The sequence below is a fragment of the Pelodiscus sinensis genome, chromosome 15 (assembly GCF_052426305.1).
Source record: "Pelodiscus sinensis isolate ZL-2025 chromosome 15, ASM5242630v1, whole genome shotgun sequence".
Lineage (NCBI taxonomy): Eukaryota > Metazoa > Chordata > Testudines > Trionychidae > Pelodiscus > Pelodiscus sinensis.
Genome location: NC_143066.1, coordinates 23,775,335 through 23,791,173, shown reverse-complemented (window position 1 = coordinate 23,791,173; position 15,839 = coordinate 23,775,335). Strand labels below are relative to the sequence as shown.

At 47.7% G+C, this 15,839-nt stretch overlaps 2 protein-coding genes across 5 annotated transcripts in view; both read right to left on the bottom strand.

Annotated features, from left to right (window-relative positions):
- The window catches only part of LOC102445731 (acyl-coenzyme A synthetase ACSM3, mitochondrial-like), a 43,898-nt gene extending 40,393 nt beyond the window's left edge, over positions 1-3,505 (bottom strand). The window contains exon 1 of the mRNA XM_075899415.2: positions 3,128-3,505. The gene's annotated coding sequence lies outside the window, so the exon portion shown is untranslated. The remainder of the gene's footprint in view (positions 1-3,127) is intronic.
- A 1,471-nt stretch (positions 3,506-4,976) lies between these two features.
- Positions 4,977-15,839, bottom strand: part of LOC102445968 (acyl-coenzyme A synthetase ACSM4, mitochondrial-like) — a 29,198-nt gene continuing 18,335 nt past the window's right edge. For all 4 annotated transcript variants that reach the window (XM_075899413.2, XM_006123135.5, XM_089782303.1 and 1 more), the window contains 6 exons: positions 15,746-15,826; positions 14,838-14,939; positions 12,276-12,403; positions 10,980-11,079; positions 8,334-8,453; positions 4,977-6,847 (listed from right to left, as the gene is read on the bottom strand). In XM_075899413.2, the coding sequence (XP_075755528.2) occupies positions 6,761-6,847; positions 8,334-8,453; positions 10,980-11,079; positions 12,276-12,403; positions 14,838-14,939; positions 15,746-15,826 (618 nt within the window). In that variant the 3' untranslated portion in view covers positions 4,977-6,760. The remainder of the gene's footprint in view (positions 6,848-8,333; positions 8,454-10,979; positions 11,080-12,275; positions 12,404-14,837; positions 14,940-15,745; positions 15,827-15,839) is intronic.

The window sequence follows — 15,839 nt, the reverse complement described above, 5'->3', positions numbered from 1 at the left end:
ATAGTCATGGACTCACCCTACTCTCCATTGTCTCTATGATTCTCTGATGACCTGTGACAAAAAAGGAGGGTGGAAAGAGAAACTGAAGGAAGAGACCTCTCTAAATTCACCAATCAAAGAGCAGTATTGCCAACCCAAAAATCACAAGGAACGCCTACACAAAGTTATGAGAATGATCTACAAATCATAAGATTTTTTAAAAATAAAACATGTTGGATTTTTATTGGCCTTTTGTTTGAGTATTTAGGGTTCATGTTTTAAAGCTTTCCTCCTTAGCTGAAAGGCCCAGAAGTATAGGGAACTTTTTTTAAATGAAAGCTGAGATTCCTACATAATCAATTGACTCCAGGCCTTTAGAAAAACACCAAATGTTTTTGGTATATATGGTTGTGACTACTTTCTTCCACTATTTGATCTGAGGAAGTGGGTCTGGCCCACGAAAGCTCATCATCTAATAAACCATCTTGTTAGTCTTTAAAGTGCTACATTGTCCTGCATTTTGCTTCAACTACCCCAGACTAACACGGCTACATTTCTATCACCAAATGTTTTGAGACTCATGGTAAAACAATGGAGGAATTCTTGTGAGCCCATGCTTTGCTCACAGTATAAATTAAAAAAACCCCAGTATCTTCTCCACTAAACATCCTAATGAGATACTGCAAATGGTGAACTGAATTCAACAGCTCCTGATATGAAAAACTAGGTTGATACCTGTTCATATTTGAGATGGGTTACCAGGAATCATGCAAGACAATATGAAATCTTTCCACTCTCAAGTCAGCATATTCACAAAGCACCTATAATTTTGATCCATGCATTTATTGGATAGTGAAAGAGAAAGGAGGGGAATTAGTGTAGATAAATGTTCAAATTAAAAAAAAAAAAAACCTGAAGGAATTAGGACTGGGCTCCTACATCTCACGTTCAGAACTGACTAGGACACTTATGACCAGATTTTCAAAGGTGTGTAAAGATCAGATAGATATCTTTGAAGATTCAAGTTGGCAACTGTCTCTTCAGGAGCTTAATTACCTTTGAAAATCTGAGCTTAGATTTCCGAGTCTAATTTTCAAAAATGACTTTAGTCACTCATGTGCTTTTGAAAATTTTAACTGGGGGGCTAAAGAGACAAAAATAGACAAAAGGCAGGAGATATGGTATTCCTTTTAAAAACGTGTGACATCTATATTTAACTAAATTTTATATTATTTTTCTCCCAGGGGCAACTGACCCCTCCAGCTCCCTCACTACTCCACTGCCCCCCCTCCTACAGATCTATCATCTTATGCATGTGCAAGATCTGTGAGAGCCGTCCCATGAATCTGTAGTTAGTGTCTGTGGCGCCTGCTTCTGGGTGGTGTCTCAATGCTGCCATATTCACCTCCAAAGAGGGGGCTTCCCAAAGCAGGCCCTTGCTGCTGACCCCCAAGGCATCCACCGGTCCAGTCTCCTTTCAATGGGCCCACTTCCCAGGGCTCATTGATCTTGGATCTGGCTTCCATCCCCTCTCCAACCCACATCAGAACTACTGTGCCCTCCTGGCTTAGGAAAAGAATAAACAGGAGGATTGGAAATTAACCCGCCCAGTCTCACGCCCCCTAGGCAGGGAATGAGCCATCTACATTAGGCCCCCACTGGAGTATCATGTCCAGTTCTGGGTGCCACGTTTCAGGAAACGTGGAGAAACTGGAGAAAGTCCAGAGAAGATCGACACAAATGAAGAAAGGTCTAGAGAACATGAGATATGAGGCAAAGTTGAAGAAATTGGCCTTGTTTACCTTGGAAAAAAGAAGACCAAAAAGGGACATGAGAGCAGCATTCAACTATCTAAAAGAGTATCATAAGGAGCAGGAAGAAAAATTGTTCTGCTTGGCCTCTGAGGTTAGGACGAGAAGCAATGGGCTTAAATTGCAGATATTTAAGACCAGGCTAGACACCTGTCAGGGATGAGCTAGGGCATCTCAACTTTGGAAGCCCCAGGGGCCACACTGATACTTAGAGAACATGCTGAGGGCCTCAACTTAAGTGTGGTTGCATATGCAAGCAAATATATACAAATAGCTTCTCTCACACTGACAGGTATGAATACAAAGATTAAGGCAAGACTACACAATACACAGGCCCCATTTAAGTGAGTTCTGCTGATATTAATAAAATGCAATATTTACCCGATTTCTACCCATGTGACAGCATTTTTCATGAGCAATGACAGTCCAAGAATTTAACTACTAAAACATATCAACAGAAGATCATTACACTGACTACTTTTTTTGTACACTCCCACTCGCCGGCCACATGTTGATCCCCACATAAACCCAAACTGCACCGTGGGGCGCAAAGAAACTGGCTGTGGGCGGCATACCAAGTTATTAATAAATATTTTATAAACCTTTTCCTTTTCTCTCTCCTGCCATGTCTCCTCTCCTTACTCCATCATCTCCCCTGGTGCCTGCTGCCCTCCAACTCCTCACCCTCCTCTACTGTGCTGACTCCTGCCCTTCTCACTGCCCTCAGCAACCTGCCCCCCTCCACCAGCCCTTCTCTCGCCCCTGTGCCCACTCCTCCAGTAGCCCCACTCTGATCATGTGAGCTACCCCTCTTCTAACACCTCCCTCTACACACCTGCCCTGCCTCTCTCCTCTGGTGCTGGTCCCTCCCCTACAGGAGTCTTCCCTTCTGCTTCACGCCCAGAATCCCCTGGCACCTGCACCTTCCCTTACCCCAGCACCCTTCTCAGGCCTCCCCCTTCCCTTGCTGCCCCTGCCTCCTTTTTCCCTGATGCCCACCACCCTCTGCCCCCATTCCCCTCATGCCCCGGTGTCCTCACACATGACTTGCTCCATCCCCACCTTTTGCATGCCCACCCCTTCTTTCAAGCCTTCGCCCAGCACCTTCCCCTCCCCCCTCCAGCCCCTAATGCCCTTCCCCTCTCCTCTCCTATCCCAGCATCACCCTGTCCCCCCTCCCACTGACACCTCCCCTCCTGCCCTTTCCCTCACTGTCTGCACTTGGCCCCCTGCCATTTGTCTCTCCTGCACCCGTCTCTTGGTGCCTTCCCCTTTCTTCCCCCTCCGCACAAGCCTCTTCCTCTCCCTCACCTCCCCCTAATCTCCCCCTCCCCTACCTTCTGCGGGGCCGAACTCCAAACCGCGCTCGCCGCCTCCCTTTTTTCAGTTTCAAAACCGTCTCGCCCGGGCGTCTCCCCGCTCACCTGCATGGCGGCAGCAGCCGGCAGCGTGCGTAGGTGAGGGCGGGGAGCCGACTGCCGGGTGCAGAGCGCGGGCTTAAGGCCGGCCCTGCGGGCTGCCCCTGCCGTGATGCAACTGCTCTGGCCGGGGAGCTGCCCTAGCAGATGCGTTTCTGCAGCCAGCGGGGCAGAGCTGGAGGGTTTCGTTTTCGGTTACTCATACAGGGGCTGGGGATCCCAGCATGAGGATGCATTGTTATCAGCTTGGCGGGGCAGGCAGGATTCCAGCGTGAGAGTGGGGATGTTAGCTGGGAGTGGGGGCATCCCGGTGAAGACATGGGGCTGGCAGAGTGAGGACTCTGTTTCGTGTCTTTTGTAATATCCTGCTCGCTGGGCTTGTGGCCAAAGGGGGAGATATTATCAACCTGCATGTACTGTATTGCCAACTCCAATAGTTCAAAACTCAGCTCTGCCATACCCCCAAAAGAGAATGGCTTCTTTGAAATCACAGATAAAAAGACAGTTGGGGTTCTTTTTATTTGGCAACTGGAGTTTGCGGTCTTTGGCTGAACTCGGAGCACGTTTTCAAACTTTTCTCCACAAATCATCAGACCTAATGTCTTCCTTAAAAGAAAAAGAAAAAGGCTGTGATTCTCTTCTGATACCATGTACCAACAAACAAACATAATGTACTAAATCAGACATCACAGTCCATAGCAGTGCAAGGGGCATCAGGTGGTGGAGTTCACAGAGCTGGCTTATTTCTAATAGTGTGGCTGAGGCTTTCCAGGAAAAAAAAAAAAGCCCAAATAATCAGAAAGCTTGTGATCAAATCTGGAGAGTTGGCATCACTGATATCTAGCCAGTTTCACAAAATGAGTTAATAATTTCACAGCCTACACCTGTGGATGGCATGGCTCTGCACACCCCAGTATGCCACAGGGATATTCCAGCAGAGGCATGGAGCTAGTAGCAAGAAGCTAGTTGAGCCCTGTTGTGCTGCCAGTGGTGGCTGCAGAAGCCCTGGCGAATTTTAAATTGCTCAGGGGCAACAGGCAAGTCTGGAAAATGCAGTGGTGGTGGTGACGGGGGTTGGGTGGTGGGGAGAGGATGAGCCAGCAGGCTTGACTAGGAGATATGTTGGAGGGAAATGCACAGACATCCCTCCTTCAGAACCATGCCAGAGGGGAGTGCCTGCCGGCCCTCTAAGAGGATTTGAGGACTGGTCCTGGCCTCCAGGGCTATGTCTACACTGCAGCGTTATTTCGGGATTCCAAAGGTATCCCGAAATAGCTATTCCACATCTTTAAACTTGCCCGTTATTTTGAAATATATTTTGAAATAACAGGCATGCTATCCTGGCACCCCTGTAACCCTCATTCTATGAGGGTTAAGGGACTTGTCAGAATAGTGTTTTATTTCACAATTACTTCAAAATAAACTACACAATTTGCACAGTGCAAATTGCATTGCTTATTTTGAGGTCAGGGTGCCATGTAGCTGAACCCAAGGTAAATTGAGTTTGAGACCCTCACTCTAAGTATGTTATGCCAGTAGGAATATGAGCTATGAATGCAGATGATGTCAGAAATAAAAAGTGTCAAGGGAAAAGAGAAGAGAACTGAATGTAGAGATTTGCAAGACTGGATAACTGAGGAATGATTACTTTGCCTGAATGGCTGTCACATATGTAACTGACATCAGAGTAAGGTAACTAAACATTATTTTAAAATCTTTGTGAGACACTGATGTATCTTTAAAAAGAAGCCAAAACCAAAAAGTGGTGCAAAGTACATACTGAATTTATTAAACTTTTTCATTCATTGCAGCAATCTTTTGCACAGAAATTATTTTATTCCCATGCACAAGTGTTTATTCCTAGCAAATAAATGTTCTTTTTCATTATTCAAAACAATCACATTCCAAATCTAGTTTTATAATCACAATAAAAGCCCAACAGCAGAGAGTTCAACACACACTTCTAGGGATGCTGAATTTTTTCTCAGCCCCCCAAAAGGTGCTGTTCTTTAAAATGACTTGCTGTTTAGTGAATGGACAAGGACAACTGATTGTCAAAGACACTTGGTGTACTCATAAAAGATCACATGCCAGAAAATTAAGCTTTCTTGAGGGGGCAAAGTGCAATACTTGGGCTACATCTACACTGGCATGATTTTCCGGAAATGCTTTTAATGGAAAAGTTTTCCGTTAAAAGCATTTTCGGAAAAGCGCGTCTAGATTGGCAGGATGCTTTTCTGGAAAAGCACTTTTTGCGGAAAAGCGTCCGTGGCCAATCTAGATGCACTTTTCCGCAAAAAAGCCCCGATCGTCATTTTCGCAATCGGGGCTTTTTTGCGGAAAACAGTACAGTGCTGTCTACACTGGCCCTTTTCCGGAACAGTTTTCCGGAAAAAGACTTTTGCCCGAACTGGATGCAGCATAGTTTTTCTGGAAAAGGATTGATGATTTTACATTAGATCATCAGTGCTTTTCCGGAAATTCAAGCGGCCAGTGTAGACAGCTGGCAAGTTTTTCCGGAAAAGCGGCTGATTTTCCGGAATAACTTGCCAGTGTAGACACAGCCTTGGTGTTGAAGAGTTAAGCATCCGTATGTCATTAGAACTCAGCACACTATAGTCAGGCCTGCCAATAGGGGGGTGGGAAGGGGAAGCATGGGGGCAAGTGCCCTGGGGCCCAGATTTCAAAAGGGCCCAGGGCTCCTGGCTGCCATGACTGCTACTGTGGTAGTGGTGGCCACGGGAATCCTGGGATCTTTAAATCACCACTGGAATCCCATGTGGTATGTTCCGGGCAGCACTGAGAGAGGTCTGGGAGAGGCTAGCCCCAACCCCGTCCCTTCAGGGGAGGCACAGAGCCACACCCCATCTTGGTGAGTCTTTTGGCCCACTGACTGCAGTACATGCTACTGTTAGGGTTGCCAGGTGTTTGGTTTTGAACCAGACACTCCAGTATTTGAGCATTCTGTTTGGGAAACAAATTGAGAAAAGATAAATGAGAAAATATAAATGTCCGGTATTTTCTCAATAAGATGTAATGTAGATTGTGATGTAATGTCAAGTGTGTCCGGTATTTTTGTGGAAACCATCTGGCAACCGTAGCTACTGGAAGAAATTGGCCATAGGCTCACAGACACAATATTATAGAAGAATGGGGCCAGCTGCTAAAGGGATAATCACACCCAGTAAGCTGTGTATGACATTCACAAAGTCTGTTCATTGACCCATAATATGATCTAGATTACTCTCCTGCCACATGTGGATGAAATGGCAGACAACCTGGGTTTTTTCTACCTGGCTGGGTTTCAGCTATCCAACAGGGTGTGAGGACTGGGGTGAACCTATGCAAACCAAAATGAGGGCTTGCTTTGCCCTGAGGAGATTGTTTGGGTGACTAACAGACTGGTTAAGTGCCAGAAAGTCTCTCTCTTGCTGGCAGTGGGGTGGGGGTAGCGGAGAGACAAGGTAACACAGTCCAGGGCACCCTAAGAAGCATTACAGCTTAGAAGGTGTCAATGAAGTGAAAGAAGCTATGTTAAACTCTCTGACAGTGTTACTTTCGTCCCCATTCTTTGTTTCTTAACTCATGCCTCTTGATTTTCCCGGTGATCGTCTTTGGTAGCTGTTGGACAAATTCCATCTAGGAAAAACACAAACCAGCTTGGTATGATTATCAGCGATATTTCGGGATTTTTTGTAATAGTGCCTCTGGCCCCATATAGAAGAATGGGAGTAATTTGCCAGAGAGTTTCCAGAATCAGGTATTAACTAAGGTTATGTCTACAATACAGCTTTTTGACATAACTTATGTAGCACAGGGGTATGAATAGTGTTGCTTAGGGGATGTGCACAGCACTATGTTGTAGGAAGAGCTATATGTGTAGATATGCCCATACTGATTGTACCTACTGTTTTCCAGGCACACCGAGTTTCATAAGAAGCCTAAGGTGGATACCTCTGGTGGTTTCTGTAAATATGTTTACTCCAAAGCCTAAGCGACAAATCCTTCAGGCTTTAATTAGGGGAATTTCCACTGACAACCCTGGAATATGTCTGAATAAGGATTAGGTAAAAGCTAAGTAAGAAGCTGATGATTTTACCACTGCTTTGGAACATGGGGACTAAATATCTGATTAAGACATTATACTTGGTCCAGGAATAGTTTTAAAGGTACAAAGATACCTGATCAGGAACCACCTGATCTGCATCCTGTACAGCAAACAGGAAAACATCAAAAAAGAGCTCTCCAATCCGGAGTACAGGAGATCTACATTACACACTTCACTTCTCTACAGAGGAAAAAGGACTGTAAGCTGTCTAAAATCCTACCTGCCACATGGGGCCACAACAGTGGTACCCCTAACTCACCCAGCAATATCGTCAATCTCTCCAACTACACACTCAGCTACGAAAAAGAATCAATGGACACAAATCTGATATTAGGAATGGCAACATAGAACACTTCAATCTTCCTGGACACACAATTGCAGATCTAAAAGTAGCCATCCTGCAGCAAAAAAACTTCAGGACCAGACTTCAAAGAGAAACGGCTACATTTCTATCACTATGCTGAGCTACAGTTCATCTTTAAGTTTGACACAATCAACTCTGGATTAAACAAAGACTGTGAATGGCTCGCTAACTACAAAAGCAGCTTCTGCTCTCTTGGAATTCACACCTCCAGATCAGCTGCTAGAAGTGGGCCTCATCCTCCTTGACTGGATCCACCTCGTCATCTCCAGCCTGATCCTGGCCTGCATATTTATACCTGCCTCTGGAAATTTCCACTATATGCATCTGACGAAGTGGGTCTTTGCCCACGAAAGCTTATGCTCCTACACTTCAGTTAGTCTATAAGGTGCCACAGGACTCCTCGTCGCTTTTGCAGATTCAGACTAACACGGCTACCCCTCTGATAAAGATACATTTATTATCAAATAATTTTATTGAAAAATAAAAGAGATTTAGGAAAGTTTCTCTGAAGCAGACTGTCTCCCTAAAGCTTGAGCTCTCTTTTAGATGATTGAAGGAATCTTTGTAATTCTAAGTATAACCAGAATGATTCATTCTGGAGAGATTTAAGGGGGCATGTTTTATGTTAAATATCACCCCAGGGAGGTACTTACCTTTCTGGGATATTTGTACGGAGCGGTAACTTTCTTGACATGCTCCTGCAACTCAAGTGTTAATTTTTCCAAGTCACATGAGGAAAAGGCAGCTGACAAGATCACAAAAGCTTTCACCACCTACAGGGTAAAATGAAAAATACCAAACTAACACCAGCAGTACAATAGTAATTTTTAGATTTACAGGCAGTCCCCGGGTTACGTACAAGATAGGGACTGTAGGTTTGTTCTTAAGTTGAATTTGTATGTAAGTCGGAACTGGTACATATTGTAGGGGAAACTCTAGCCAAACATTTTTTTTAGTTTTGGATAGCATAGGGAAAGGTTAACTCCCCTCTAATGTTTGTTTTGCTGTCTGTTCCCCTGTTCAGAAGATTTCACATCTATTTCTGTCCCTGTGACAAACTCAGGACTAAAGGAGTAACTCATCAAATACCAAACAGCTCTGCACCATGCTTTGAGCTAATAGCTTTATTTCCACACACCACCCAGGGTTCTAGGAGGAGGGTCCTTTTTTTGCTAACACAATGAGGCCAGCACTTTGTTTGTTTTGGTGGAGTCTTTGTTTGCCCAGGGAGCCCAGCATGTATAGGGGGAGGAGGGGCGGAGAGGCTGCTTTTGTCTGCTGTTCGGCAGCCTGTTGCTCAGGGGAGGGGGCAGCCTGTTGCTGGCAGGGGGAAGGGGGGAGGCGTGCAGGATGCGAGGCCACGAGGGGGGGCAGCGGGCGTGGGGAGGCACTTTTCCTCTGCCCGGCAGCTCTGTGGGATCCCTGTCCCTGTGGCCAGCTGCTGCAGGCAGAGGCCAGTTGGAGCCGGCCCGAAGAGGAGGAGGAGGTGGATTCTAGGACCCAGGTGAGCGAGCCCCGGGGACGCTGCTGCGCTCCGGCATGTATAGAGGGGAGGAGGGGCAGAGAGGCTGCTTTTGTCTGTTCGGCAGCCTGTTGCTCAGGGGAGGGGGCAGCCTGTTGCTGGCAGGGAGTTGGGGGGGGGGGGCAGCGGGCGTGGGGAGGCACTTTTCCTCTGCCCGGCAGCTCTGCGGGACCCCAGTCGGAGCCGGCCCGAGGAGGAGGAGGAGGATCCTAGGACCCAGGTGAGCGAGCCCCGGGAATGCTGCTGCGCATGTGCGGGAGTTGCCTCACCCCGTTCGTATCTAGGGATCCGACGTAAGTCGGATCCACGTAAGTCGGGGACTGCCTGTAGTTCCTAGTTAGCAATATGATCCCCAGACCACAAGATAATTAAGGGATGCAGGAACAAGCCAATCTGTCTCAAAAGATTGTGACCAACCTGTGCATAGGAAAGTAAATGAAAGGAGAAGTATAAGGATTGTCCCCTCTGCCTATCACAGCAGTGCAGAGGGCTTAGGCACAATTGTAGTGCACAGTCACAATCGTTGCTGCTGGCTAGTGCTTCCACCCTCTCCAAAGGTGGCCATGCCATGTACATATTGCTCACTGGCATAGAACGAAGTATATTGGTGCCCCCTATGGAAGGGGAGTTGCAATGACTGTGCTCAGTGGGAGCTCCGGACGCTTTGATTTCTCTGAAGCCCTGAGCACACCCTGCTCACACAGCCAGGCCCAGCCTTAGAGCAAGATGAGCAAGGTGGTTGCCCTGGGCCCCGCACTGCCTGGTGCCAGCCTGCTTGGTTGCTTGCTCACTGCCTTGGCTGGGAACTGTCCAGCCATGCAGTGCAGCCAACCACAATATGCCACCTTGGGACCCGCAGAATTTTTGGCTGGGCCTGCATACAACTCCCAGAGCTCACCCTGAGGCAGTGCAGCTCCACTTTACTGTGGCAGAAGTGTGCTTTCATGGTGTCCTGGGATAGTTATGCTGATTAGGAGTGTGTAACCTCTTAATCAATGTAACCACTGATCTGGATACAATTATACCAGAATAAAGTTGCCTGTACCAGTATAGCTTATTCCCTTTCCAGCATGGGAATAGCTGTAGCAATATAAGCACGTTTCTGCAAAAACTGCAGCCACACAAAGGCTATGTCTAGACTGCAAGCCTCTTTCGAAAGAGGCTCTTTCGAAAGAGAGCGTCTAGACTGCACGCGGAACTTTCGAAAGAGCAAGCCGCTTTTTCGAAAGAAAGCACCCAGTGAGTCTGGATGCTCTCTTTCGAAGAAGCCCTATTTACATTCAAGAACGCCTTCTTTCGAAAGAGGAACTTTCGAAAGAAGGCGTTCTTCCTCGTGAAATGAGGTTTACCGCCGTCGAAAGAAAAGCCGCGTTCTTTCGATTTAATTTCGAAAGAACACGGCTGCAGTCTAGACGCAGGTGAAGTTTTTTCGAAAAAAGGCTACTTTTTTCGAAAAAAACCCTGAGTCTGGACACAGCCAAAAGGTGCTGTACTGCTCTAACTATACTGGCAGTGTAAAAGTGTTACAACGTGGGTGTGTAGACCAGCCTTTAATAGGAAGGTCTATTGTTGGGAAAGTTTCTGTCACCATAATTATGTCCATCACAATGGAGATGAGTAAGTAGAGGGAAGAGATGTACATAGGTTTCTATTGATCATCCCGGTAAAGGACTATTCATGCTGACACGATGCTGTGCAACAGCTGCAGTTTGTACATTGAATCACAAACTGGTTTGCCTCTATGAAATATTTTCCTCTGCACTATTAGCCTCATTACCTCGCCTCTGAGTGGGTCTGGGCTGCTGACAACAGCAGATTCTGCTACAGCTGGGTGCTCCAGCAATGCGCTTTCCACTTCAAAGGGTCCGATACGATACCTAGGATAGGAAAATGAGGTATTTAATTATACTGACCTGGTGTGAATATGACTTTTAACCAGTAGTGGGGTAAGAAAGAACTGATTATTGCCTAAGGCCTCAACCATAAATCAGACCCACGCTGTGCTAGGCATGGTACAAAAGCTACTTGCCTCTAGGCCAGGGGTAGGCAAAAGGGCCTCCACGGGCCAGATCCAGCCCTTCCAAACAGGTTGATTTAGCCCGCAGAGGCCTTGCTGCTCTCCCAGCCCCCAGGACAATCAGGGTGTAGGGACTGGGGAGCGTGCGGTGCTTAGAGTCAACCCTGGTGGTTGACTCTAAGCCCCACATGCCTAAGGGCAGGGAGCAAGAGACTTCGCACTCCCTCCCATCCCCAAACCAATCAGGGCTTGAAGGCAGGGAGAGTGCACAAAGTCTCCTCCCACCCTGCTCCCATCCTGCAGGGAGCGTGTGGTACTTAGAAGGAATGGGGCAGGGCAGGAGAAGACTTCACATGTTCTCCCAGGCCCCAAGCCCTGATTGGCTGGGGAGCGGAGGGGAGTATGAGACTTCTCCTCCCACCATCAGGGGCACAGGCTTTACATGCTCACCCACTCCCTGACCAATCAGGGTCTGTGGGCGGGGAAACAGGAAGTATCTCGTCCCTGTCCCCTTTGCCTGAGGCACCGCCCCTTTCAGGGCAGCCTGGAGCCACTTCAAAAAAGTCTAAAGGGTCCCCCCTGTCAAAAATTATTGCCCACCTCTGTGCTATATAATGACCACAGGGGGCAGCAAGGGGCTAGCGATGGGGATTGGGACAGCTGTAACCCCATTGGAACAGCAGGGGGCAGAGGTGGAGAAAGGGACAGCTATCTACTATATATTTGAGAGAGTTTGTGTGTTGGTCTGTCTGTGTGTCTGTGCCCCAGCTGGGGGACATGCATCCCTCCCCAGCTGTACTTGGAGTTGCTTTTCACTTGGCCCCAACCTGCTGCGGTGAGAGAGAGGGCTGGAGTTGTCCTCTCTCCCTTGGGCAGCCTGCATACTGAATCCTTCATCCCCAGCCACTCCCAGAGCAAGGATTTAAATTATGAAAAATAAAAATTAATTGAGTTAAGGGTCTGAGTAATGCCGGGTAAATCTTCTAATCTCTTATAAAAGTTATAATAGCACTGAACCTTACAGAAATCTTGCAAAACCAGTAAAAACAAATTAACCCTGAAGAATTGATGATATCATCAGATCTTCCAAGAAACCAGAAATATCCATCTTCATCCCTAGTCCCTCTGTCTCCAGTGACAAAAAAATTCCCACGTTCCGATTCAGCAGTTTTCTCAGGGTTATCCTGATAACATTTCACAAATGACAAAATCTTTAATGTTGTTTTACACATAAAGGTAAAGTGATCAAAATTGCATGGCATATTAATATATAACAATTCAAGACAAATAAATAATATTCATTATCTTTAAATAGGATCTTTGGTAACACAATCTCAAAGATTTATATGACTAATTGATGGGGAGTGTCAGAATTAGATATAGCTTCACTCCATAATAAAGAAGGAGACCTTGGAGGCATTCTGCTTACAGATACCTCCTAGAATTCCCCAGGACACACTTAGAGGCTTGCTCTGCTACACCCTTTATTTACATATTTTTATTTATCTAGGTCACAGAGAAAGGCGGTGGCACAGTTAGGAAAGGAAGTCCAGGTTCTTGGACTTCCTCATCACCTGCTCAAACCTTTAGATTTATATCCACATGGAGGTGTATTATAGGTGCATGAATAATGCACAATCATATATATATATAGTAGCCCAGTGTCTGTGAGTCTGTAACACTGACGTACACGGCCCTGCCCCCGGCCGTGTACGTCAGTGCTCCGCCCCCCTTCCACTCCCTCCGTGGCGGCTTGGCCAAGCACTCAGTGCCCCGCACCCCTTCCCCTCCCGAGCCGCCATGGAGGGAGGGGAAGCGGGGCGGGGCGCTGACGTACATGGCCAGGGGGAGGGGCCGTGTACGTCACCGCCCTGCCCCCCTTCCCCTCCCGCCGTGGCACTCAGCTGAGTACTAACAGGAAGCAGGGCTGGTCGGGGGGGGGGGGGCGGTCGGGCAGAATTGGGGGGGGGACCACCGGCTGGGAGGAGGTGGGGCTGGCCAGGAGTAAGGGGGGGTGGAAAGCACAGATGGGGGGGATCGGGGGCCATGAGGGTGGCCGGGAGGAAGGGGGGGCGGGAAGCAGAGCTGGCGGAGGCGGGGAGAGGTGCAGCGGTGCTGGCCGGGGAGATCAGGAGGAGAAGTGGGGGAGAACCGGCCGGCCGGGAAGGGGGGGGGTGAGCAAATTGGTTGGCGTGGAGTGAGACTGACCTGGCACTTGCTGCCTGTCCCGCGCAGGGTCCCGGCGATGCACGAGCGAGGAGGAGGCTTCCCCTCCTCCTCACACTCAACCGACTGAGGGCTCCCAGCAGCAATCACGGTCCTGCCTCCCAGCTGGGACTCCCAGCCACTCCCCCTGCCCACACCAGGCTTCCTTCCGGTGCGCAGACAGAAAAATCAGAAAATACCAGACATTGCACATGTCCAGTATTTTCTGATTTTTTTTACCGGACAGCGCGCACAAATACCAGACTGTCCGGTACAATGCCAGACACCTGGCAACCCTACCCGCCTCTCTTCCCCTGCTGCGGCCCGGCTGAGCGTGCTACACTCAGCCGAGTCACCACGGAGGGAGGGGAAGGGGGCAGGGCGGTGATTTACATGGCCAGGGGGCAGGGCTGTGTACGTCACCTCCCTCTCTTCCCCTCCCACTGTGGTGCTCAGCTGAGTGCTGTGTCCCTTAGCCGGGCCACCGCAGGGGAGCCAGCAGCGCAAGGGGCCATTTGGCCTCTCCCGCGGTGGGAGGGGAAGGGGGGGGTAGGGCGATGACATACACGGCCCTGCCTCCTGGCCGTGTACGTCACCGCCCCACCCTGCTCCCTCACGGCGGCCTGGCTGAGCAGGCAGCACTCAGCTGAGTGCCACGGCAGGAGGGGAAGGGGAAGGGGAAGAAAAGGGGGGTGGGGAGAGACGGAGGGGAGGGAGAGGCAGGAGGAGGAGGAGAAGAGAAAAGGAGAGTGAGAGGCAGGAGGGGGAGAAGAGAAAGAAAGAGAGAGAAAGAGAGAGGCAGAAGGCGAGAGAGGCAGGAGGTGGAGGAGGGCTGAGACAGAGAGGGGGAGGCAGTAGGAGGGGAGAGAGAGAGAGACGGCGCAAGAGATCAGAGGCTCAGGAGAGAAGACCAAGGTGGAGGAGAGACCTGAAAATTCCGACTTATGACAGGCTAATTGGCTAGTACACATATAATTCTTAGTGTGATCAGTGTCATTTGTGAGGATGTGCTAGAGGGAACTTCAGCTTACCTTGAGAGCACAGTTTTAAAAGGTGGTGAACCGAAACCTTGGCTCCAAACATTGGAATGATTGAAATCTGGATCTAGATTGTTTTCACCTGGCCACATTGACACTTTGAAGCAGGGGTGCTGGAGCAATTTGTATGTGTGTGTGCGCGTGTGTGCATTGGCGTGTGTTGAGAACCATTGAATCAAATTATAAACCCACGTACAATGGAAACCACTCCAAGTTAGGTACTTTGAAGCAGCTATTCATTGAAGAGAGTTCCTTCAGATTCTCCATGCTGGGGAGGACTGGTAGGGAGTAGGTATAAAAGCTGGGGAAAACAGGGATCTTTGGATCTACTGTGGAATTACAGGGATTTCCTATGGGAGCAAGAGAGATTCCTTACTATGTACTTAGAGAAAAGACCAATTGGTCTTTTAGGTTTGATTCTGAGGGCAATATCCCCTTCTTGTCCAGGAGGCAGAACATTAGCATTCTCATCTATGATCTAGAAGAAGAAAAACATACTTCAGTAAAACAAATAACTTAGGACATGTCTACACTAGGAAATAATTTCAAAATAACTAAATTTGACTTAATAACTCCTGATTTTACAAAATCAAAATAATGTGTTCCCACTATGGGGAAGCCTCAAAATTAGTTTGAGACAGGTTCTGTTAATGTGGATGCGCTACCTCGACTTAGAGCCCCAGGAAGCACTGGGGAGTTGTTAGTTCGAATTACTGTGGGGCAGTATTTCTCAACCAGTGGTACAAGTACCCTTGGGGTGCTCGAGAGAAGTCTGGGGGGTACGTCAACACAACTGAAATTTGGAGAAAACTGATCTTTTGTTTTAAGATTTACAGCCTTTTATTATTTTTGTACTTTTTACACCAAAACATTTCATTGCCTGCCCATCTACGATTAAGTTATTTAAACAGTGTGCTGCAATTTTTTGTGTGTCTGAAAACTGTAGGTACTGGGGGTACTTATAATTTTTTTTTGAAAAAGAGATACTTTATAAAAAAAAAGGTTGAGAAACACTGCTCTGGGGAATAGTTATTTTGAAATAGCGGCACTAGAGCATCCACATTAACACTGTTTCAAAATAACTGTTTCAAAATAAGCGTTATTCCCTCAAAGAAAGCAGAAGTACAGATTTTGAAATAAGTGGCCCCTCATTTTGAAATAACGGGCTTGGTAGTTGCGGAAGCTCTGCTTATAAATTTGATCTAAGGGGAGGTTTTTCGTAATAATGCCCTACTGTAGATCAGGGCTTAAACTGCTATAAGACAGGAAGTTGAATTAACAAACCTGGACATCATATAAGGGAACTGCCTTTCCCATTGATCCGGGTTTAATCTTCATCCCTTTGAAAACTGAACAAATTATTCCCTGAAAAAAGAGA